Here is a 23725-nt window from a genome sequence, read left to right on the forward strand (position 1 = left end):
TGTCAGTCTATTGGATCAATACTTTTCTTATTTTATTCATTTTAGGAAGCAATTTGTGGAAAATGCAATGTTATTTGTGCATCTAAGGATGAGAGAAATTCTCAAGAATCCAAAGTAGAACTGAGAATGGCTGACTTCATTTTTTATCGCACTTTTGATGTTGGGAGCTACACAATATCAGACAGATTTCCTGATAGAATAGCTGGAATCAAAGGTTAGTTGTTATTTGTTCTAATTTAAATTGTGTTAATTTTTGACGGACTATCATGACTATACCCTACTTTTAGGTGGAAGATTATTGCTAAGATTATACATTCAATCCTGTTTTGATTGCTGACAATTTGTTGATAGCAGTTGTTTTCCTCATAACGATCTTGACTGTTCAAAAGTTTACATGGTGCCTCCAGAAATGTTTAATGCATCTGCTTCTTATCCATTTGTTCTAGAATTAGTATAGCTGAATGCATGAATTTATTGCTTTGCCTCGAAATTATGAAGTTGATCCAGATGGAAATTGGTCCACAGGGATCTTGCATACACAGAATTAATTGCATGAATTTCTTCATTGCCTGAATCCAACTATCATCACCTTCTTCATAAGATAATGGATCATAATCTGCAAATAGAGCAGAACTCACAACACCTTCATTAGATAAATCATTATTATTATCAATAATATAATTGTGCAATTGGGCTCGTAAGTGGTGTTGACATTGCAAACAACATGAATGCTAGAAAAGGCAAAATTGTAAAAATGATGTATCAACAACCTAATACTCTCTGGCCTTTCCAGAGTTTACATAAAAATATTGCTAGAGGTTTTGATGGCGGTTTAACCAATCCCAAGTGCTTCCTCATCAAAAGTTGCATCTAGTTAACTATCACCTTCCCGATAATTGAACAGAATGTATTCCTTTGTTCATGACTGTATCCAATCTAAAATTCTAAATACATATTTTTGCCTTATCATCCATCTTTTGAATTGCATCAAGCACATGGGCATAGGCAATGTATCCAAACACCATAATGCATTTGGAATTTGACATTTGGCTGTTCTAGGCGTCTTGCGGGTCTTGTCACAATTGTTTCTACTAGGACATATGTTTAAAACATAAATAACACACACGAGCAATGTCTTTTGGCTTCTAGACAATTTTTTTGAGTGCATCATGGATCTAAGCATATCCATTACTGTCCTACTCTTCCTATATGCCACTCCATTCCATTGTGAACTGTATCTAGCTGTCAATTGGATTTTAATACCATTTTTCATTTTAAAAAATCATCATAATCAGTGTTCTTCTTGCCCCTATTGGTTCTCAAAATTTTAATTGATTTCCTACTTATGATGAATCAAGTTTCTTATATTAAAATCTCTTAAATGCATCAGAGTATTCAGATTTGTTTTCCAAAAATGAACATGCGCCTTCCGAATGTAATCATCAATTTGAAAGCAACAAAATGCCTACAATCACTAGTGGGAGGAGCCTCCACTAAACACAAACCTGAGCGCATCAACTATAATGGTTTCTTGGCTCTTGGGAATTGACAATATCCTTTCTGCTTCTCTCCTGAAACACTAGACTCACAAACTTTCCTGGATAATCAATAAATTGGAATTCAGAAGTAATTTGTTTAAGGCAAGAATTTTAGAACACAAATTTAAGTGTCCAAGCACATGGCAGCAATCATGAGAAATAATTGACCTAAAATAAATTTTCACAATTAATATTATCGAATCATATGATAGATCAGCTTTATCCTAATCAAGAGGCACTGATACCAGTTGTACCGGGGTTGTCCTTAAAAGGAGGCTTGATAGACATAAACACCAACTTGACCCAAAAGCTTAACCATTTGGTCTTGGACCATCCATGCATAATAAGCCATTCTTTCTTTACTCAATTTTCTAATGTCAGACAACTCTAACAACTGGAATTCCAACTACCTAGTTTACAAATTCATGTGGTCCCACATTTTAGAACACAGTTCTGGTTATTATTCAATGCATTGAGAAGGTACTTGATGTTTTTTATGAATGTGTGTACTCTATTTAGTTTTTGTACCACACCCTTTGGTTTGTTCAACTTGGGGTTCATGCAACACTACTGTATCCATACCCATGTTTTGTCATCTCTAATATAATTAATTCACACATTTTGAAATCTCAAATTTAACATAATGTTTTCATTTGTACGAGCAGAAATAAGAATGTGGTTTTGTTGCATGCTGAATGGCCACCTTTTCGCAAACTAAATGACATGGTTCCATCTGGACCATTACACTGGATTTGGGAACTTGGAGCTCGAGTCTTGGATTTCGAATGGAAAAAATTTGGTCCAAAAAATTTAGTGGAATGATGATCATTAGTTCCATTTGGACCTTTCGTAGGCTGGTAGCCTCTTGGTCCTTTGGCTTTTATGAGTAGAATTTCTCGACAATTGTTGTTACCAATATAGGATGCATATTTATTGCTTTCCGCAGGATAAAATTTGTAAATTATTATAGATTTGTTTCTCTATTTCTATATTTTTGTTTCAGAAGCATATGTTATAAAATCCTTCGCGTTCTTAAGATCATCTTTCTTGCTTGTAAACATTATCTTAGAATAATTTTTATTTTTAATTATCTGTAATCATGCTGTCTAGTTGTTTTTACTGCTTTGCAGTGGAATATTATTTTAACAAGAAAAAAGATCAAAACTTTGGTGCTCAAACCAAATTCAATGAAAAGTTGAAGGAAAGAACTGCAAAGTCTATTTCACGTTTGAATTTTTACACGGAAGCAGCAGCAACAAATGCAATGAAAAGTGGCATGTCTAGCACAAGGAGCCCCTTGGTGAAAGGTCATTTAAAATGAAAACTACTTTGAATAATCTGTTTACTTTCAATTGGTTAAATGTAATTATCTTGTCTCACGCATGCAGAGTCAAAGAACGCAGTGGCTAGTTTGGGTAAACAAGCACATTGTCCTGATGAGAATAGTGCATTGAAAGCTAAAACTTTTACTTTGAGGACTGGGACTGGGACTGGGACTGGCAGTCCAGTTGAAAAAAATATGAGATATAAGGATTCATCACCTATGAGTGCACCTGAGAATCGACCACCAAAGAAAAGGAAGCTTCTAGATTCTATGTCACTAGAAATCCAGTCCAATGCTTTGTTAGATCCTGGAGAAGGCAGTGATCCCAAAACCTTATGGGTGCCAAAAAATGCTTCTAAGGAAGAACTGATCAAGGGACTTCCTGCTAGCCAGAACAGGGGACTTTCTACAGGGTTTATTCATGGGAATGTCAGCAGGATTTCTAATCAAGCAGTTTCTCAAACTGAACAGAATAAGGTAATCAAAACTGGCAACCAACTGCTAGAAGTTACCAGAAGGCCAGAAGCTGTAAGTTTTGAATATTTAAGGGTTTTTTTTCTTTTCTTTGTTCCTCAAAATAATTAGTTAAACAGAATTTTAAGTATATCTAGAAGTTAATAATTTAACTGGTTTCATAGAAAAGTTTGATATATTCTCTGCAGCTCTGATAATTATGGTATTTATTTTAATTTTGGAAATTCGAATATGAGAATAGTTATGGTCTGAGGAACTCGTTCATGCACAAAAAATATGACTTTAAGTGAGTTTACCTTACGACTTCAGCAGCAATTTTAATGCCTTTTCTTTCTGTACTTGCAGGATAGAAAGAAATGGTTCAAGCCACCGGTGAGTTATTACTCTTTGATATTATCCTCCAATACTTTCAATTTTGTTGTTTGATTTATTCTTCCAAGTGTATGATGGAATTCCATTTGGAATGGTACTACATTGAGATGGAAAATCATCATGAAATCGTCAAATGCTTGAGGACTAAATGTAGGTCAGGAAGATAGAATGAAATAGTGGAATGCAAAAAGAAACAAAATGTGAACAAGATGTAGTAGAGATCACATGCATGAAAGTTTGAATATTCTTTGTAAAATCTTTTTTTGCATGTGGGGTTCATTTTGACATCTTACTAAATGAAATCATTCTGTACATTACATGTGAAATGGTCATAGGCTCATTTGTAATAGATTTCAGAATTTTTTCTATTTCTGATAGGTTTATTGTTAATTACAAAGGCGCCGACGAGGGCACTACTCATAGCAAGTGCATAAAGGCCATAAACCTAAGGAATAAAAGGATTCCATCCACCTATACAAAATATGAGTATGAACCACATATTCAAAAAATGAGATAAAAAAAAAAAAAAATTACTAATTAGTGTAGTAGTGGAAAAGTTTCATCCCTCAAAGGATCCTCTTTATTTTGTCTGTTTTTTTTAAGTGCTCGACACAAGAGACGAAGGAGTCATAAGTAGAAGTACCCACCCTAAGCCTCCCATAGTGCATTTTATTTTACTTGTTATAATCCATCATATAGTAAGGGTATATTTTTAACTTGAGATCAGCCAAGCCTATATTTTCTTAATGCTTGGACTCAACTTGATTAATTGTCAGTATTGAGCTCGACTTCAATCCCCTAGTTATTTATATACTCTGTAGCCATGAGCATAAATTAACAGGGTTCCAGAATTGCCCAGCCGGGTTGGCTCAAGTGGTAAGGGCAACTCGTGACTTTGGTGATCACAAGGTCATGGGTTCGATTCCCCTTTGAGAGTTTACCCCAGTGAAAACAAAATGGAATTTCTGTATTTCTTGAATAATTTTGTACAGACCAATTTGCAATATTTATAATACAATCAGAAGATCTAAATATGGAAATAATCTCCTAAACAAATCTCTCTCAATAATATACAATATATACTTCCCTAAATTACTCCAAGATATTCAAAGATACTCGGGATTTCTACCCTCCCCCTCAAGTTGGATCATATATATTGATCATATCCAACTTGCAAATGAAATCATTAAAGCTTTGGCGGGCTAATCCTTTAGTAAAGATGTCTGCAGTTTGTTCCTTGGTAGGTACATAAGTCAAACAGATGGTTCCTTCTTCAACCTTCTCTTTGATAAAATGTTGGTCCACTTCTGCATGCTTAGTCCTGTCATGTTGAACTGGATTGAGAGAGATACTGATGGCTGCTTTGTTGTCACAATAAAGTTTGATAGGGAATTTCACCAGGATTTGTAATTCTTCCAAAAGTTTCCATAACCACAGTCTTTCACATATCCCTTGTGCAACTGCCATGAATTTAGCTTCAGCACTGCTTCGAGCCACCACATTCTGTTTTTTACTCCTCCAAGTTACCAAATTTTCCCATACAAAGGTGCAATATCCGGTGGTAGACCTTCTATCTTCCACTGATCCTGCCTAATCCGCATCTATGAAAATTTTTACTTCCTTGCTTTCACATTTCTTGAAGAAGAGTCCTTTGCCCGGAGAACCCTTGAGGTACCTGAGGATCTTATACATAGCATCTAGGTGAGTCTTTTTCGGTGAATGCATGTGTTGACTTACCACACTTACCACAAATGCAATGTCGGGCCTGGTATGCGATAGGTATATTAGTTTACCAACCAATCTCTGATACCTCTCATTTTCAACTGGTATTCCGCAGTCTTCGACCCTTTTTACTGCTTCAATCGGGGTTTCACTAGGTTTACATCCAAGTATGCCAGTTTCGGTTAGGAGATCAAGGATATACTTTCGCTGAGAGACATTGATACCCTTTTTTGATCTAGCAACTTCCATTTGTCCAAGAAGTACCACATTTGTCCTAGGTCTTTAACTTCAAACTCAGCAGTTAGGACTTTCTGTAATCTTTCCATCTCCATTGTACCATCTCTAGTTAGGATTATATCATCAACATACACTATAAGAATTGTTTTCTTATCACTTTCAGACTGTGGGAAGAACATAGTGTAATCTGATTGCCCTTGTCGATATCCTTGATTCTTTATCACTTTCGCAAATCTGTCAAACCATGCTCTGGGAGATTGCTTGAGTCCATACAAGGACTTCTTGAGTTTGCATACTCAGTTTTCTTCACCTTTCTTACTGAAACTTGGTGGTAGTGTCATGTAGACTTTTTCTTCTAACTCGCCATTTAGAAATGGATTCTTAATGTCGAGTTGCTGTAGTGGCCAATCTAAGTTAGCTGCCAAAGGCAGGAGGACCTAAACTGTATTCAATTTTGTCACTAGTGCAAATGTCTCTGTGTAGTAAATGCCATAGGTCTGTGTAAACCCTTTTGCAACGAGTTTGACTTTATATTTTTCAGCTGTTCCATCAGCTCTATATTTTACTGTGAAGACCCATTTACAACCAACTAGCTTCTTCCCTCTGGGAAAATTCATAGCATCCCAAGTTCCATTCTTTTCCAGAGCCCACATTTCCTCCATGACAATTTCCCTCCATTTAGGAATCTCTAAGGCTTCCTGGATATTCTTTAGAATTTTTATCCTGTCAAGGTTAGAAGTAAAAGCACGGTATTCTATAGACAGGCTTTTATAAGACATGTATTTTGACCAGGGATATTGAGTACATGACCTTGTTTGTTTTTTGACTGCAATGGGTAAATTGATCTCATCAGGTACAGGCTTATCAAAAGGGAGCTCATGACACCATCTATTACCTGATCGGGATTGGGCGTGGACTCATGGTTGCTCGGAGCTATCACTGGTTCCAACTCTCTTGGTGCCTCAGGTATGAGATTCTCCCTGTTCTTTGTGTTTGACTTTCTTGAGTAAACAAGTATTTTTGTGTTTTGTTTTTCTGCATCTCCCCTCGAGGTTAAGTGATCTTTTGTACATGACAGGTCAAGAAATGATGCAATGGTAGACTCAGTGTATGGCATAGATTCATCAACAGGGAAATCCAAGAACCGATCTTCACTCCATTCCCCCCCTGAAGTGAGAGCTTTGGGAAGTAAGGAGTGGTTTTGAAGAACTGACATCAAGGCAAACAAACAATTTTTTTTGTGACATGATCATAACATTTGTAGCTTTTCTGAGTAGGAGAGTAACCAATAAAAACGCACTTAATGGCACGAGGTTCCATTTTATCCCTATTGTGAACATGAACATGAACAAATGTAGTACATCCAAAGATTTTCAGAAAGAGATTGGAGTGGAGCTGAAAGTTGGGAAAACATTCTTTGGAATTTTTGGAGAGGGGTGGCAAAAGAAAGAACCCGACTAGGCATTCGATTAATGAGATATGTAGCCGATAAAATGGCATCGCCCCAAAAATATTTTTTCATATTTGTAGTGAACATTAATGCCGGAGCTACTTCAAGAATATGCCTATTTTTGCGTTCGGCAATCTCATTTTGTTGAGGGGTATTCACACTGGAACTTTGATGAACAATTCCATTTTCTTGAAGATAATGTCCCAAGATATTATTGAAATATATACCATTATCAGTTCGTAAAATGTGAATGTGAGTTTGGAATTGTGTTTTAATCATGAAGTGAAAACTGGCAAAAATAGAACGAATTTCAGTTTTATCTTTTAACAAGTAAACCCAACAAATACGAGTATGATCATCAATTAAAGTAACAAATCATCTTGTGTGAGTGCGATTAAAAGGGCGTGAGGGCCCTTATAAATCACTGTGAATCATAGTAAATGGTTTGGATGGTTTGTATGTGGATTTTGGAAAGGAATTATGTTGGTGTTTTGCAAGTTCACAAATCTCACACTGAAATTCAGAAGACGTTTTATTTGAACAAATTGAAGGAAATAAACGTCTTAGATATTGAAATTTTGGATGACCCATCCTAAAGTGCCATAACAAAATTTCACTATCCCTAGAAATAGATGTAGAATAACAAATAGCAGTTTCACATTGTTCACTCACATTTGCCTCCTCAAAGTAGTAGAGTCTCTTACACTCCTTAGCACTGCCAATCATCTTCCCTGATGATAGGTCCTGAAAAACACAATGAGAGGGAAGAAATTTAGCAAAACAATTGGAATTCTGAGTCAACTAGCTAATATATAGTAAGTTGTAGGATAAATTAGGAACATAAAGAACGAACTCTAGTGTGATGGAGTCAGAGAGTCGGATATTCCCTTTGCCTGTGACAGACGAGAGTGATCCATTTGCAATTTTAACTTTCAAATTTCCAGCACAGGGTGAATATGATGAGAAAAGATGGTAAGGATCAGTAATGTGGTCAGAAGCACCAGAATCAATAATCCAAGGGGTTTTGGATCTAGAGGTTATACTCAAGGCTTGCAAAAAATTACCTCTTTGGGCTAAAGAATCCAAAGAAATATTTGTGGAAGACAAAGCTCCGTAATAACTAACTGAAATCCTCCAATAGAGTTTCACGAGGTTCTCAGTTTGCGATTTGCCCTGTCTCTCGGTTTGCCCGTTAGTCTCCAAGTCTCTGTATTTTTGTCTCTCTAGCAATCTCACGAACAAACCAGACAAGTCCTCAGCTTGTCTCCACTTCGTGTCCGACTGCGACAACTCAAGGCTCACTTTTTCATGCGTGCTTGGAGAGGGTTTTGGCATGGAAGGAATCATCCTTGATGATGATGACGTTGATGAAATTGAAGCTTTGCGACACAAGATCAGGCGGTCAGCAACATCAGTAAACAACTGTACATGATCAACCGAATTGCTTGTAACCTCAAAGAGAGCCAAGTGGAGGGAGGCAAAGAGAGAAGTGAAGCTCTCGGCGATGGCGACAGAGTCTCTCTCGACGGCTTCGAGAGCCTTAAGAATCTCTGCCTGATTGAACGAGGGTTTCGGCTCACCGCCATCGATTTCGCTTCTTCTCGAGTGTCGGAAGAGTTCAGGCGAGATGTGGGCGGCGGCTGATCTAGGCCGAGTCCTAAAACTAGGGTTCCTGGGTTCGTCAAAGGATCCATGGAAGCTATCTTCTGCCCTTCTTCCACTTTCCCATCCCGGTTATCGACTGGCAATGCGGCCAGGATGCTAGAGGTCTCCGCCTGCAGGATCCGCGTTGAAGTCGGTGATGCTCTTTATTTGTGCCGACGTCGCCAGTGCAGAAGATGTCGTCCTCGTCGAGCTCATTGCCATTGCCCCAACTGACTGCGGTTTTCGGTTGAGATAGAGAGCGGACGTTGAGGAATCGATCGGACGAAGGAGCTATGCTATTGACGGTTCCTTCCGCCATTGTTAAGTAGGATTATAGAAACCCTAGCTCTGATACCATGAAAACAGAATGAAATTTCTGTATTTCTTGAATAATTTTGTACAGACCAATTTACAATATTTATAATACAATCAGAAGATCTAAATATGGAAATAATCTCCTAAACAAATCTCTCTTAATAATATACAATATATACTTCCCTAAATTACTCCAACATATTCAAAGATACTCAGGATTTCTACACCCGGTGAATTACCAGGGGTGCGTTAATGGGCAAGCGGCTTTTATCCTCGCGGGTTTGGTGTCGCACCATAGTATCCAAATTGACGCGATGGTGGCTGGAGTCCTCGAGTTTAAAAAAAAAAGGCTCCAAAATTTGCATCAAGCCCCTACCCTGCATGTGTGACAGTGATCCTGATGGTGCATGGAGGTAAACAAACAATGAGAAAACCCATAGGGGAGGATAACAACATCCAACTTAGGACAGTTAAACGAATTAGAAGAGAAGGGTGAGCAACAAGAACAAGATGTCGGAGATAACTGGATATCATGTTAAGTCACTTATTAACTTAAAAGCTTAAGTTGTTAGATTATAGGCCAATGATGTACAACAAGCCTTACTATATAAAATATAATTGTAGAAATCCCTAGTATCTTGGAGGAATTTAGGAAGGTATTTATGTAGAGGATTGTATATTATTGAGAGAGATTCTTTTAGGAGATTGTTTCCATATTTAGAATTCCTGAGTGAATTATAAATATAGTGTATTGGCCTTGTACAAATTATTCAAGAAATATAGAAATTATTCATTCTGATTTCATGGTATCAGAGCTAGGAGATTAAACCTAGCTATCAATGGCGGAAACCGCCGGCCAAAGTAGAGGTTCGATGACCTCTGAATCTCATGAGGTCCTCAAGCAGAGTTCCCCAAGGTTCGAGTACTCCATGGATTCCTCTTTGTCACTAGCATCATCGCTGCATCTAGCCATCTTCGTCTTGATTGGTGCCTCCGCTAGAGCATCGCCAAGGCCCTCTTCGCCTTCTACTAGAAGTACATCGATGAGCAATCCAAAAAGGAGATCAATGACATCTTGGTCTGCTACGACCGGACCCTCCTCGTTACCGATCCTCGGTGGTGTGAACCCAAGAAGTTCGGTGGTCGTAGTGCTCGCTCCAGGTTCCAGAAGTCCTACCGCTACAAGGCGCTGGAACCCGTCCTCCTACTTGGCCGCCACCACTTCAACGGCGTCGACATGCGCATCCGTGTCAAGGGCGAAGGCCACACCACCCGATCTACGCCATCCGCCTTCTACATTCACAAGCACAGCGTCGACCAGGTCCTCAACCGCCTCATTGACATCTGACGCAAGCTTCCTCCCGATAATGCTGACCGTCACTCTGCATTGTGTGGCCAAGAAGAAGAAGAGGAAGGACGAGAGCGATACGTTGACATCCACCTAGACTTTGACGTTTTTGGTTCTGACAGAGAAATTGGGATTGATGAGAAAATGTTGAGGCGATTGGCGGACCAGACCTCGTTTAGTTATTATAGAGCTTTGTCTTCCACAAATATTTCTTCGGGTTCTTTAGCCCAAATAGGTAATTTTTTGCAAGCCTTGAATATAACCTCTAGATCCAAAACTCCTTGGATTATTAAGTCTATTGCTTCTGACCACATGACTGATGCCTATCATCTTTTCTCATCATATTCACCCTGTGCTGGAAATTTGAAAGTTAAAATTGCAAAAGAATCACTCTCGTCTGTCGCAGGCAAAGGGAATATCCGACTCTCTGACTCCATCACACTAGTGTCCGTTCTTCATGTTCCTAATTTATATCTGCAACATCCATTAGCCAGTTAACTAAGAATTCCAAATGTTCTACTAAATTTCTTCTTTGTCATTATGTTTTTCAGGACCTATCATCGGGGAAGACGATTGGTAGTGCTAAGGAGTGTGAGGGACTCTACTACTTTGAGGAAGCTAATGTGAGGGAACAATGTGAAACTGCTATTTGTAATTCTGCATCTGTTTCTAGGGATACTGAAATTTTTTTATGCCATTTTAGGATGGGTTATCCAAATTTTCAATATTTATGACATTTATTTTCTTCCATTTGTTCAAATAAAATGTCTTCTGAATTTCAGTGTGAGACTTGTGAACTTGCAAAACAACAACGTGATTCCTTTCCAAAGTCCACATACAAACCATCCAGACCTTTTACTATGATTCACAGTGATTTATGAGGGCCCTTACGCTCTTTTAATCGTACACACATGAAATAGTTTGTTACTTTTATTGATGATCATACTCGTATTTGTTGGGTCTACTTGTTGAAAGATAAAACTGAAGTCCGTTATATTTTTGTTAGTTTCCACTCCATGATTCAAACACAATTCCAAACTCACATTCAAATTTTACGTACTGATAATGGTACAAAATATTTCAATAATATCTTGGGACATTATCTTCAAGAAAATGAAATTGTTCATCAACGTTCCTGTGTGGATACCTCTCAACAAAATGGGATTGCCGAACGCAAAAATAGGCATATTCTTGAAGTAACTCGAGCGTTGATGTTCACTACAAATATGAAAAAATATTTTTGAGGCGATGCCATTTTAATAGCTATGTATCTCATTAGTCGAATGCCTAGTTGGGTTCTTTCTTTTGCCACTCCTCTCCAGAAATTCGAAGAATGTTTTCCTAACTCTTGGCTCCACTCCAATCTCTCTCTAAAAATTTTTGGGTATACTGTATTTGTACATGTTAATGGTCATAATTGGGATTAAATGGAACCTCGTGCCATTAAGTGCGTTTTTATTGGTTACTCTCCTACTCAGAAAGGCTACAAATGTTATAATCCTGTCACAAAAAAATTGTTTGTTAGCCTTGATATCATGTTCTTTGAAACCACTCATTCAGAAAACCCTCTTTTCAGGGGGAGAAGTGGAGTGAAGATCAATTCTTTGATTTCTTTGTTATTGAATCTGTGTCATATACTGAGTCTCCCATTGCATCATTTCCTAAACTGTCATGTGCAAAAAATCACTTAAACTCAGGGGAAGATGCAGAAAAACAAGGAAATACTTGTTTACTCAAGAAAGCCAAAAAAAAAAAAAAAACAGTGAGAATCCCATACCTGAGGCACCAAGAGAGTTAGAACCGGTGATAGCTCTGAGCAACCATGAGTCCACGCCTAATCCCGATCAGGTAATAGATGGCCATAAGCTTCCGTCTGATAAGTTTGCACCTGATGACATCAATTTACCCATTGCAGTCAGCAAACAAACTAGGTCTTGTACTCTATATCCCTGGTCAAAATACATGTCTTATAAAACTCTGTCTACATAGTATCGTGCTTTTACCTCTAACCTTGATAGGATAAAAATTTCAAAGAATATCCAGGAAGTCCTGGAGATTCCTGAATGGAGGGAAGTAGTCATGGAGGAAATGTAGGCCTTGGAAAAAAATGGAACTTGGGACGTTATGAATTTTCCGAAAGGGAAGAAGCTAGTAGGCTGCAAATGGGTCTTCACAGTGAAATATAAAGCTAATGGGACAATTGAATAGTATAAAGCCTGACTTGTTGCAAAAGACTTTACACAGATCTGTGGCATTGATTACACGAAGACATTTGCACCAGTGGCAAAATTGAATATAGTTCGGGTCCTCCTGTCCTTGGCAGCCAACTTAGATTGGCCACTACAGCAACTCGACATTAAGAATGCATTTTTGAATGGCAAGTTAGAAGAAGAAGTCTGCATAATGATACCACTAGGTTTCAATAAGAAAGGTGAAGAAAACAGAGTATGTAAACTGAAGAAATCCCTGTATGGCCTCAAGCAATCTCCCAGAGCTTGGTTTGATAGATTTGCAAAGGTGATAAAGAACCAAGGATATCGACAAGGACAATCAGATCATACTATGTTCTTCCAACAGTCTAAAAGTGGAAAGAAAGCAATTCTGATTGTGTATGTTGATGATATAATCCTAACTGGAGATGATACAGTGGAGATGGAAAGATTGAAGAAAGTCCTAGCTGCTGAGTTTGAAATTAAATACCTGGGACAAATGCGGTACTTCTTGAGAATGGAAATCGCTAGATCAAAAAAGGGTATCAGTATCTCTCAGCGAAGTATATCCTTGATCTCCTAACAGAAACTGGCATGCTTGGATGCAAACCTAGTGGAACCCCAATTGAAGCAGTAAAGAGGGTTGAAGACTGCGGAATACCAGTTGAAAATGAGAGGTATCAGAGATTGGTTGGTAAACTAATATACCTATCACATACCATACCTGATATTGCATTTGAGGTAAGTGCGGTAAGCCAACACATGCATTCACTGAAAAAGACTCATCTAGGTGCTGTGTACAAATTCCTTAGGTACCTCAAGGGATTTCTGGGCAAAGGACTCTTCTTCAAGAAATGTGAAAGCAAGAAAGTAGAAATTTTCACAGATGCAGATTGGGCAGGATCAGCAGAAGACAGAAGGTCTACCACCGGATATTGCACCTTTGTATGGGGAAATTTGGTGATTTGGAGGAGTAAAAAACAAAATGTAGTGGCTCGAAGTAGTGTTGAAGCCAAATTCAGGGCAGTTGCACAAGGGATATGTGAAGGACTATGGTTACGGAAACTCTTGGAAGAATTATAGATCCCAGTGAAATTCTCTATCAAACTCTACTAGGACAACAAAGCAGCCATCAGTATCTCTCTCAATCCAGTTCAACATGACAGGACTAAGCATGTAGAAGTGGATAGACACTTTATCAAAGAGAAGGTTGAAGAAAGAACCATCTGTATGACTTATGTACCTACCAAGGAACAAACAGCAAACATCTTTACCAAAGGGTTGGCCAGATAGAGCTTTGATGATTTCATCTGCAAGTTGCATATGATCGATATCTATGATCCAACTTAAAGGGAAGTGTAGAACTTCCAAGTATCTTGGAGGAATTTAGGAAGGTATTTATGTAGAGGATTGTATATTATTGAGAGAGATTCTTTTAGGTGATTGTTTCCATATTTAGAATTCCCGAGTGTATTATAAATATTGTGTATTGGCCTTGTACAAATTATTCAAGAAATACACAAATTATTCATTCTGATTTCAATAATAAAGTAGAAGAAGCTCACTTTGGTTTTCTTTTCCTTTTTGATGCAAAATGAAAGATTTCATTATAAAAGAAACAATGTACGTGAAGGAGAATAAAAATCCTCTTAAATAGAAACCCAAAAAAAAAAAGAGACAAAAATCAAACTAATAATTCCTGGCAAGTGACAATACTGCTGAAGATCTGAAGAACACATTCCTTTAAAACAAGAAACTGCAAAAGCCCAAAGAAAAGGCATATATTGCATAGTATTCTAGAGCAATGATGCCGCCATCTTCTTGCTTGTAAAGATAAGCTTGTTCCATTCCAAACAAATACCCCAAAAACCTGGCAAGTGGCAATACTGCTGAAGATCTGAAGAACACATTTCTTTAAAACAAGAAGCTGCAAAAGCCCATAGCAAAGACATATATTGCATACTATTCTAGAGCAATGATACACCAGCTTCTAGCTTGTAAATATAAGCTCGTTCCATTCCAACCAAATACCCCCAAAACCAAAAAAACCCTACCAATCAAATTCCCCACAACAACACAAAAGCCATACGTCCCCACAAATCTGTGGCATCTTTACTTGTACCAAATTCTCCAAAGGAAATAGCCAAAAGATCTTCCTCCGACTCTAAACCAACCCAATTCTCACCAAATAATCTGAACAATGTATTTCATGCACTCCAATTTGTGCTTTGACAGCTCTTCGTTCTTCTTCTAATAAAATCCTATATATTACCCATCAAAAATAAAATAAAATAGAATGAGAAAAGCTCTATTAGCCTTGGAAGCCTATCAAGTGGAGTATTATGGGGCTCAAACTTGAATATAGTTGAGCCCAACCAAGTTGTGGGACTAGTTCAGCTCTAGTGGCTGACAAGCTGGCTTGACTCTCACCCCATCAGAAACAAATTGAGATCTGAACCCACTTCTCTAGCGATCCTGTGGTGGATTAGGAGATGATGAACACACTTGGCATCTTCCTTACACATGTAGCAACTGATCACCACTAAAGCAGCCTCTCTCAAGTAATTTTCCCTAAAGATGGCCTCCCAAATCACCGCCCAAGAAAAGATTGCATGTTTTTAGGGGGGCCCTGCTCAGCATAACTCCACTCCTCTTTTCCATGGGTAAGTATTCTGCTCCTTTTTCTTCAGTAATTGATAAAAGAATTTGACTGAGAAGGCTTTGTTTCTATTTTTGCTCTGCAATTCATCTCATCTGCTTTTTAAGGGTTTAAAGAAGCATCATAAACTTTTGCGAAAAAAATCCTCCACCAGTTGAATTCTAAAATGCTCTGTGAAAAGCTTTACTCCAAACTGTCTGAATACCTGACAAAGTAAGCAAGGCAGCAAGCCAGGCATCTAGCCCTCTTTATCTAGTGTCTCCCAAAAAGCTCCAGATACACCTTTTTGAGAGGTACATTCCTACACCATACATCTAGCCTAAGCCTGATTCTATTCCATTTCGTTATCATAAAGTCCATAGAGTCATAACTTAAGATCTCTGATTTTCCAAATTCATTTACACCTCTCTTGTTGCAAGACCAATTACTCAAAATAGTTGCAATTCACATGAATAAAACTAGTACATAGGACTTATATAGGCTTGCAACGCTTGGAGAATTGGAAAAGTAAATATAGAATCTGAAATAAACCAGAATACTACTTTCCTGAAAACTAGTATCTTATAATCATAAAGATGCTACCCAGTGAAAATAAACAAAAATATCATAGATTTAAAAATGAAAATTTATTTATTCACCTTTTTTTACCATGTTGTACTGTGCCAATCTTCTCGATTGGGGAAAAAAAATCACACAGCCTTGAGTTAAAACGGGCATACACTATACTAATTTAGGAAAGTAGAGCTCACATGAATCTTAGGCTCGTTTTTCTTACCTTCTGCAGCCTCCATCATGGTGACATGAGTATTCCTTGTGTAGTTGTTATATAACTGTATTTTTGAGATATAAGAAAGAGATGTACTTCAAGTTACGTGCATTGGCTCAACACGTTAGAGATGATGACGTATGCACACTTGCGTTCCCCCAATTGGATGCTTGATGTTCTTTTGATGGAGATGAACAACAATGTTTGGAGACTTCGTTACCAATCACACATTGAGTAGCAATCTAATGAATATATTCACATGATCAAATAGCCTCAAGCTCCTCTTCAGTAACAGGTTGCTCCTAGTATCTAGAGTGCTGAACTCCAGTAATTCCAGCAAAGTTCATGTATCCACTGGTTCTGCATACAACCACTTAAATATATATATATATATATATATATATATATATATATATATGTATTTTTAAAAAAACCAACAATTCTAGTCCCAAATTTCTCATCTTTCTCAACCTCCTTGTCATCAATAATGTTGTTGCTGATATGGTTCACCCCTTTACGAGCTATTAATATTGTGGAAAAGCTTGTAGTATTATCGCCTTCTTTCAATCACTACCTGAATGACAGACATCATGTGGAAATCTTGAAATTGTTTTATTGGTCAACCCATTCAGTTGAGACTCAAATCCTCTTCTCTTGCTTATTAGTTCTCAAGTTAAGTGCAATTCTCAGAATGGATTTGATTGTGATCCTGCAGATTTATACAACAGTTGTACAGATCCTTTAAGAACGTCTCTGAATTAAATACCATATCTTGCTTTGATGGCAAATTTTGCTTTGTTACTCCTAAATGAATGTCCATCCTAGAAGTTGGGCCAATTGCAGACCGTATGAGAGCAAGCCAGCTAGAATGATGGTTGTCCATGACAGTGATAAGTGATGTTCCAGCTGGCCCATTTGTCTGCTCGTTTCCTGACCTGCTGTGCAATTAAATTTAAAAATGGATGATCAATTTGAATGCAAGATGTCAAGTCTCCGCATTACCTAAAAGCTTAAGCTTTTATGTAGCAGGCGAACAATTTTTACTTAGCCATTCAATGTTCCCCCTCTTGCGACTGCATCTGCATGTGAAGAGGCAAACAGATGAACTTGAACAAGTGCACGAACACAAGTAGAACTGCACTATGATGGACATAAATGGGGGAAACCACATGTAACGAGACTTGAAACCAAGACCTCATGGAACAATAGCTCTTACCATATTAATTTACCAATTTAACTTTAAAGCTTAAGCTGTTTCAATTTATACTAAGGTAGTGAACCCAATAAATTAATTAAGCTATAGACTCATTGTGGTCTGCCCCTTCCCTGGACCCCCATATGTGGGAGCGTCATGCGCTGGGCTGCCCTTTTTAATTGGGCATGAGACATGGATTTCCTGAATTAGCTGACAAAGTTCACTAAAATCCTCCATGCCATATGTTGTAACTCTAAAAAACTATTCATACATAGCCATAAAAGTTGTGACACTCCAGTTTCTTAATCGTTTGGGGCTTTTTTATATTAATTCAAAAATAATAATTATAATTCTTTGTGCTTTCTTTTAATTTGAATTTTAATAACTTGGAGCAGATTTTGACACTTGGTGAAGCTTAAATTTTTAACAAAATAGTGTAATAGTTCACTTTCTTTTAGCCATGATATTTATAAACTTTCTTTTTTCCAGCCTTGGGATGAAAGGATGCAGAATGCCCAGAGACAAGGAACCCTTGTCTTACTAGAAAATCTTGATCCGTCCTCCACATCATCAGAAGTAGAGGTATGTATATAAAGGATGTGATAGATCGTAAAAGCATTAATTCTATTGTCCAGTTGAATATGCTTTGGGGTATTTGTTTATTTTTAATATTGATTCCATGAGTGCACTGTTCATACTAGTATGCTACTGTTTGATGAAAATTTTGGTTAAACTTGGGAAGTACCCAGATTTATAGTGAGAGTACCCTCTAGACCTTGTTCCAGAATATGTACTAATTAAGCTCTACTCTCTGCATTACTGCAGATGAGAGATAGAATTTCTTGTCGAAAATTCTAATCAATTTTCAATTTGTTCACAAATAACAATTTAGCTTAAGATGTCCAAATTAAAGTATAATTTGAACAAAGTTAACAACAGGGCATTATATACCTGTGATTCCTGAGTGCAGTAGGTCTTGTATCTTCTTGCAGACATTGAATGTCCTTGTGCCTTTATTCCTTCTTTTATTTTATTTTAAAAAAAAAAAAATTTTCATGGAAACACATGGAGTGGACTTCAATATTGTCAGTTGGGCTGTGTATCTTTGCATTTGGTTTGTTTTTGACCTGTTTCCAAGTGGCTGAGCCTATCCTGAACTGAGAACAGAATGAAAACTATAAAAACCAAGTCTTGGTTGAATGGTTGGTTTGGCTATGTTTTGATTTTTAGTATTTTAATCTAATTTTCTAGATAAAATTTTTTAGTACTTTCTTTCCTGGCCCACTCACTGCTGGCCACCAAAAAATACTTTTTTGAAGTGATGTCAACCCAAAGAATTTGGCTAAAACAGACTGGGAAAAGGCCCATTGTGGCTATAGAACCCTGCCTAATTGTTATAGAATCTGCTTATTGCACCAAAATATTTAGTTTAAAATAAATATTAATATTGATTATGATAAATCAAAAATTATGAGTTCTTGCCGAAGAGCCAAATAACAGGAAAAACAGAAAATATGCATGTATTTAATTACAAAAGTGCTGCCTCCTAATCCCTTCCGAGATTGGAAAGTGAGCAATCCTTAAAAAATTGTCTGAAAGGAGCATGTTATATAGATTATTTGAACCATATATTATGCTGAATGGCTTGGTTCGGGATATGCAATTTATATCTTAATCTACTATGGGTAGATATTAGCTGCAAATTATGGATAACCATGCAATTTGGTATAGTATCAAAATCCTTATTTGATCCTTCACTCTTTTTTTCCTTGTCAGGATATTGTTTCATGTGCTTTTAATGAGAAGGTTGTAGCAAGGGTGATAGAACGTACTACATTTTGTAGCCCACACTATGGTATGACATTTTACTATTGCTCTTCCTTCCATCATTCATCAAACTATTTTGTTGACCAATTTATTTCTACAAATAGGCTATGACAACATTTAAATAGCTGGTCTGAGTTATTCTTTCCTTTGCTATCAGGACAAGCCTTTGCTATATTCAGATCAAAGGATAAAGCAGATTTGGCAATTTCAGAGTTAAAAAGGAGGTGCCTGATTCTAACGAGTGGAAGGTAAACTTATTTGCATTTCTAAAGGTCGTTTTCAAATCATATTCCCTTGTGTTGGTCATTCTTGGCATTTAGTGCCTCTGCTATTTTATGTTCATGGTTTCTAAGCACATGAAATACTGGTGTCCAGTTTAATAAATAAGTTGGAATGACCTTGGTAAAATTAACCCAGCAACTATCGAAAGAAATTATCTATAAACTGTCAATTGCCATGTCAAGCATTTAATCAGCAATCTATCTTGTATGTTCAATAATTTTTTAACCATTTTGTTATTTCAATCTTCTCATGATTTATCTTGAAATGACAAGAATAGTAATGCTTGCTTACGTATGTTGGATTATTGAGTTGTCTTAGTCTATGTGCCTTGCTATCAGCATGGAGCCAAAATATCCTATGCTCTTTTAAGGCATTTAGAAGAGTAATTTAACTTCTGCATTTCAAAGAAATTGAGCTCAAAAGCTTTTGTTCTGCTGTAAGAGATCAGTTTACGTTTTATCAGTCCCCAGGTGGCTTGATGTGTTGATGTAGCAAAGAAACAAGTTAACTTGGCTTATGATCAAGCAAACTATTGACGGCATCTCAACAAAATGTTTTGGCACATTACTGATGCACTTATGTCACTTTGTTTGATTGTTAGACCGGTCATTGGTAGCAGAGTAAGCCCTAGGGAGCCAACTAAACCAACTGCATATGCTGGCCATCTCATTATCAACAGATTCAAGCATCTAAAGCAGCGCGAAGAGATGGTTAGTAATAGTCTATACCTTGATTTGGATTTCTTTATTTTTATTTTTTTTTTGGGATCCATTGGAGGCTTGGGCCTAGGGTACACAACAAGAAGTAGCCCATCTTCTATCTTATATTCCTTCCCACTTCTCCATGGTTCCAACCCAGCACTTCAAACATGGAAGTCTGGTGGGCAACTTGATCCCACTTAGGTAAGATGATTGGAGCAATGCTTGCACATTGTTGCTTTATTCATTTTTGCTGCATAAACCAGAATGAAATACATGCATCTGATTATGAAATCTTCTCCATTTTTGTACTTTCTTTTTTAAAGAGAAATGCAGTGTCAACATCACATTATGCGCAGCCCAATACCATTGAATACGAGATGGCTATGGATTGGCGTATTTTGCAAGAAAAGTCAGATATATGGTGGAACAAATTGCATGAGGTGCCCTTGATATAAGATCCATTCTTTTTGTTTATGCTTAGTTACTAACTTCGCGTGTGTGGGCTTCTTTGCAGCAACAAGCTAATGAGATAGAGGTTGTTAGGAGCCAGCGAAAAGATTTAATTTAGCCAGTAGAGTTATACGTTGGAACAAAAACTATATTTTGGTGAGCACGATTGAAAATTATTGAAAAGCCTCAAGGGCTGAGTTGATTCTCCTTTGGCTTTGTGTGTGTGTGTGTGTGTTATGCAGTTGTTTTTTGTTGTACCTTTCTCATGTGTTCTGAAATTCTATGAGTCAAGTAACACCGTTTTCATGCCTCAACAGGAACAGCTTTTTTGCTTTCGTGAAATGTACAAGGTAGTCGTGCAAGGGTTGTCCTCCTTTGGACAGTACACATGGCCTACCCATATTGAGGAAAGTATAGATGTCAGAAAGTAACAAGGAAATTAAATTTCGCTTTTGTTCTTTGTTCTTCGTTGTGTTTGTTTTGTTGGTGTAAATTTTCTTTTCTTTTTTCATTTTGATTTTCATTCATTTGGAATCAGATCATCTTTGGAGCTTCCTTTGGAAGGAAATGCCATTTTCTTTCTTGTACCTGCATCCCAGTTCCTCTTTTCACACTTTACAGTAGATTTCTAATAAAATTTTCCGTTATTTTTAACCAGTGCATGCTTCACATTTTTTTGCGATTGTGCAAGATTCGTCAGCTTGATAATGGGTGTTGGATTTCTCTGGCACACTCCATGGAGCTTTATCGGAGTTTCTCTTGGAAATATTGACAGATAATTCTTGTTAGCACTGAATCCGTCTCCCCAGTTGACTTGGTTTGACTGTAATTCAATAAATTCTTATGTTAGTAAGAGGCTGAAATGATTTGTTTGGTATGTTGGGTGGAATGGAACTGAATTCATCTTTGTTATGAAGGAAAAAAAAAAATAGTTCTAAGCTAATGCTTTCCAATATAGGAATTTTGCAAAATATATAAATTGGTCGGGGAAAAAAGAACTATGGAAAGAAAACATATAGGCACTAAGTATGAAATACATAGATCTAAAAGATTCAATTTTTAGGGATTGTGGAAAACCATGCGATTGATGCAATTTATTTAGTTCCTAGATATTTGTAGGAACTCCCAACTATTTGTGAATCACTAATTTGTTAGATTGGCTTGAGACTTCATAGGCGTCTAGGGTTTTGATTTTTTGTTGTATTGTCTTTTGGGGGGCATTTGTTTTGTGGTATTTCTCTAGGTTCTAGAAAATGGAATTTAATTGTTTGTTTGTTTGAATATGTGCCTTTTTTGGTAAAAATCTGTTAAAATTTTGGTGGGGAAAGGAAAGGAAAAGTGTAAAATGAAAAAGAAATTTATTTTTTATTGTATTTTTTGAATATTAAATACTATTAAAAATAAAAATTTGTTCTAATATGGTTAAAAATTAAACAAAGTTAAATGTGAATAGTGTGTAAAATTAAATTTTCGTCATGGATATGATTTTTTATTTTATTTTATTTTTTAAATTTCCTTGATAACCAAATATAAGAAATTAGATTCCTTCCATGTTTTCGTTTCCTTTTCATCATATTTTCTAAGTTTTGAATGGGGTTTAAGTTTTATAGGAATTTTATTTCTAAGGAAATTTTGTGTTTTTTTTTTTTTTTTTTGTCAAATTACGCTCATTATTGTCTTTTGGACTATAGTGTCTTTATAATATAATATGATCATAGTCTATTACTATATTTAAATTAAGGGCAAAAAATACTTACCTTATCTAAGATTTCAAGGGGGAATGTAGAGGTCTTTGGTTGGGTGGACCTTAATATCAAGGAGTTAGAGAATCGAATGATAGACTTGGAGGAGCAGTTACAAAGGGGATATAATCAGGAGGTAGAGACAGACTTCTTAGTTATAAAATGTGAACTGGATTATTGGAAAAAAGGAGAGGAAACCTGTGTTGCTCAGCTTGTGAAGAAGCCATGGTTGGTGGAGGATGATCAAAATTCCAAGTTTTTTTCATGCAATTATTAATCAAAAAAGGAATTCTTCGATGATTAATTCTATGGTCTTAGAGGATGGGATGGTTTTGACGTCCCCGGAGGAGATCCATGAAGGTGCGGTTAAGCATTTTCAAAATTTTCTCTCGAAACAGTCTAATAGGATGAAAATGTGTTCTTAGTCAAAGATCCATAAGAAATGGAGCTGAAGACATGGAGCTGAAGATAGTTCTAAATTTGTTGAAAATGATGTGATCCTAAGAGGGGGTGAATTAGATTTTTTAAACTTTTTAGCTAATTTAAACATTTGCCCATTCACCACTGATCATATCACATTTGAAATTACAACGTGTATATAAAATGATTAAGTTATAAGTATGAACATATACGTGTAGCATATCTCATTTAAATAAAAGTGTGCATGCAAATAATTAGAACTATGAATAAGCAAGTATACACATGAAAATTTAAAGTACAGTAATTAAATGAGATAGAAAGAGAGACACACGATATTTGTTATCAAGATTCGGTCAAACCAGACTACGTACCCGCCTTGGGTATACCCCCCCAAAGATTACATTAACCCTGCTCACTTAAACGGGCAGAGCAGAAGTCGTTACGACCTCTTCTTACGGGGCGAGGTAAACCCCAACTCAATTACAAGGCTAAGCCCAACTTATCTTCCTTACGGGGGCGGTGACTCCCCAGTTCAATTTTCAGGATGAACCCAATTGGTCTCACTTATGAGGTTGAGACTCTCCAGTTTAATTCCGGGTTGAACCAACCAATACAATAAATCATTTTTGTACATATTAAAACGCTTTTAAATATAAGCATGGATGTACACATTAAAAACTCAAATATATGCACTTTCTTATGATATGAAATATGCTCAATAGAGAAATGATGTTTTCTCAAAACAATATTTTGAATCTTTGAGTAATGATGTGTATGATAAAATACTCAAAGATGTGACCCTAATAAAATTTTCTCCCAAAAATTATTTTTCAAAAAATAACAGTAGAACCTAGGGTTTGCTTTTCAAATAGTTTTTGCACAAATAATATATATGAATATATGTAAATAATTAATATGTTTTCCAACAAAGATTTTTGCAAATAAAAATATTTGGAGAATATAGGATAGAAACTCGGAAAACATTTGTGCAATAAATGATTTTTCTCATGAATATTTATCAAAAGAAATAACCCGGAGAAATCAAAGCT

At 36.7% G+C, this 23725-nt stretch overlaps 1 protein-coding gene across 6 annotated transcripts in view; it reads left to right on the top strand.

The window, feature by feature from the left end:
• Positions 1 to 21170, top strand: part of LOC131158337 (protein ANTI-SILENCING 1-like) — a 55262-nt gene extending 34092 nt beyond the window's left edge. For 4 of the 6 annotated variants that reach the window (XM_058113133.1, XM_058113132.1, XM_058113134.1 and 1 more), the window contains 11 exons: positions 46 to 214; positions 2669 to 2845; positions 2927 to 3390; positions 3682 to 3708; positions 17744 to 17836; positions 19031 to 19109; positions 19239 to 19329; positions 19965 to 20073; positions 20388 to 20504; positions 20579 to 20670; positions 20832 to 21170. In XM_058113133.1, coding sequence (XP_057969116.1) covers positions 46 to 214; positions 2669 to 2845; positions 2927 to 3390; positions 3682 to 3708; positions 17744 to 17836; positions 19031 to 19109; positions 19239 to 19329; positions 19965 to 20073; positions 20388 to 20504; positions 20579 to 20632 — 1380 coding nt within the window. In that variant the 3' untranslated portion in view covers positions 20633 to 20670; positions 20832 to 21170. Of the gene's footprint in view, positions 1 to 45; positions 215 to 2668; positions 2846 to 2926; positions 3391 to 3681; positions 3709 to 6520; positions 6634 to 6745; positions 7317 to 17743; positions 17837 to 19030; positions 19110 to 19238; positions 19330 to 19964; positions 20074 to 20387; positions 20505 to 20578; positions 20671 to 20831 lie in introns of those variants that run through there. The other 2 variants (XM_058113136.1, XM_058113137.1) reach the window with 2 other exon arrangements.
• The last annotated feature ends 2555 nt before the right edge of the window (positions 21171 to 23725 follow it).

This window comes from Malania oleifera, chromosome 6 (assembly GCF_029873635.1).
Source record: "Malania oleifera isolate guangnan ecotype guangnan chromosome 6, ASM2987363v1, whole genome shotgun sequence".
Classification (NCBI taxonomy): domain Eukaryota; kingdom Viridiplantae; phylum Streptophyta; class Magnoliopsida; order Santalales; family Ximeniaceae; genus Malania; species Malania oleifera.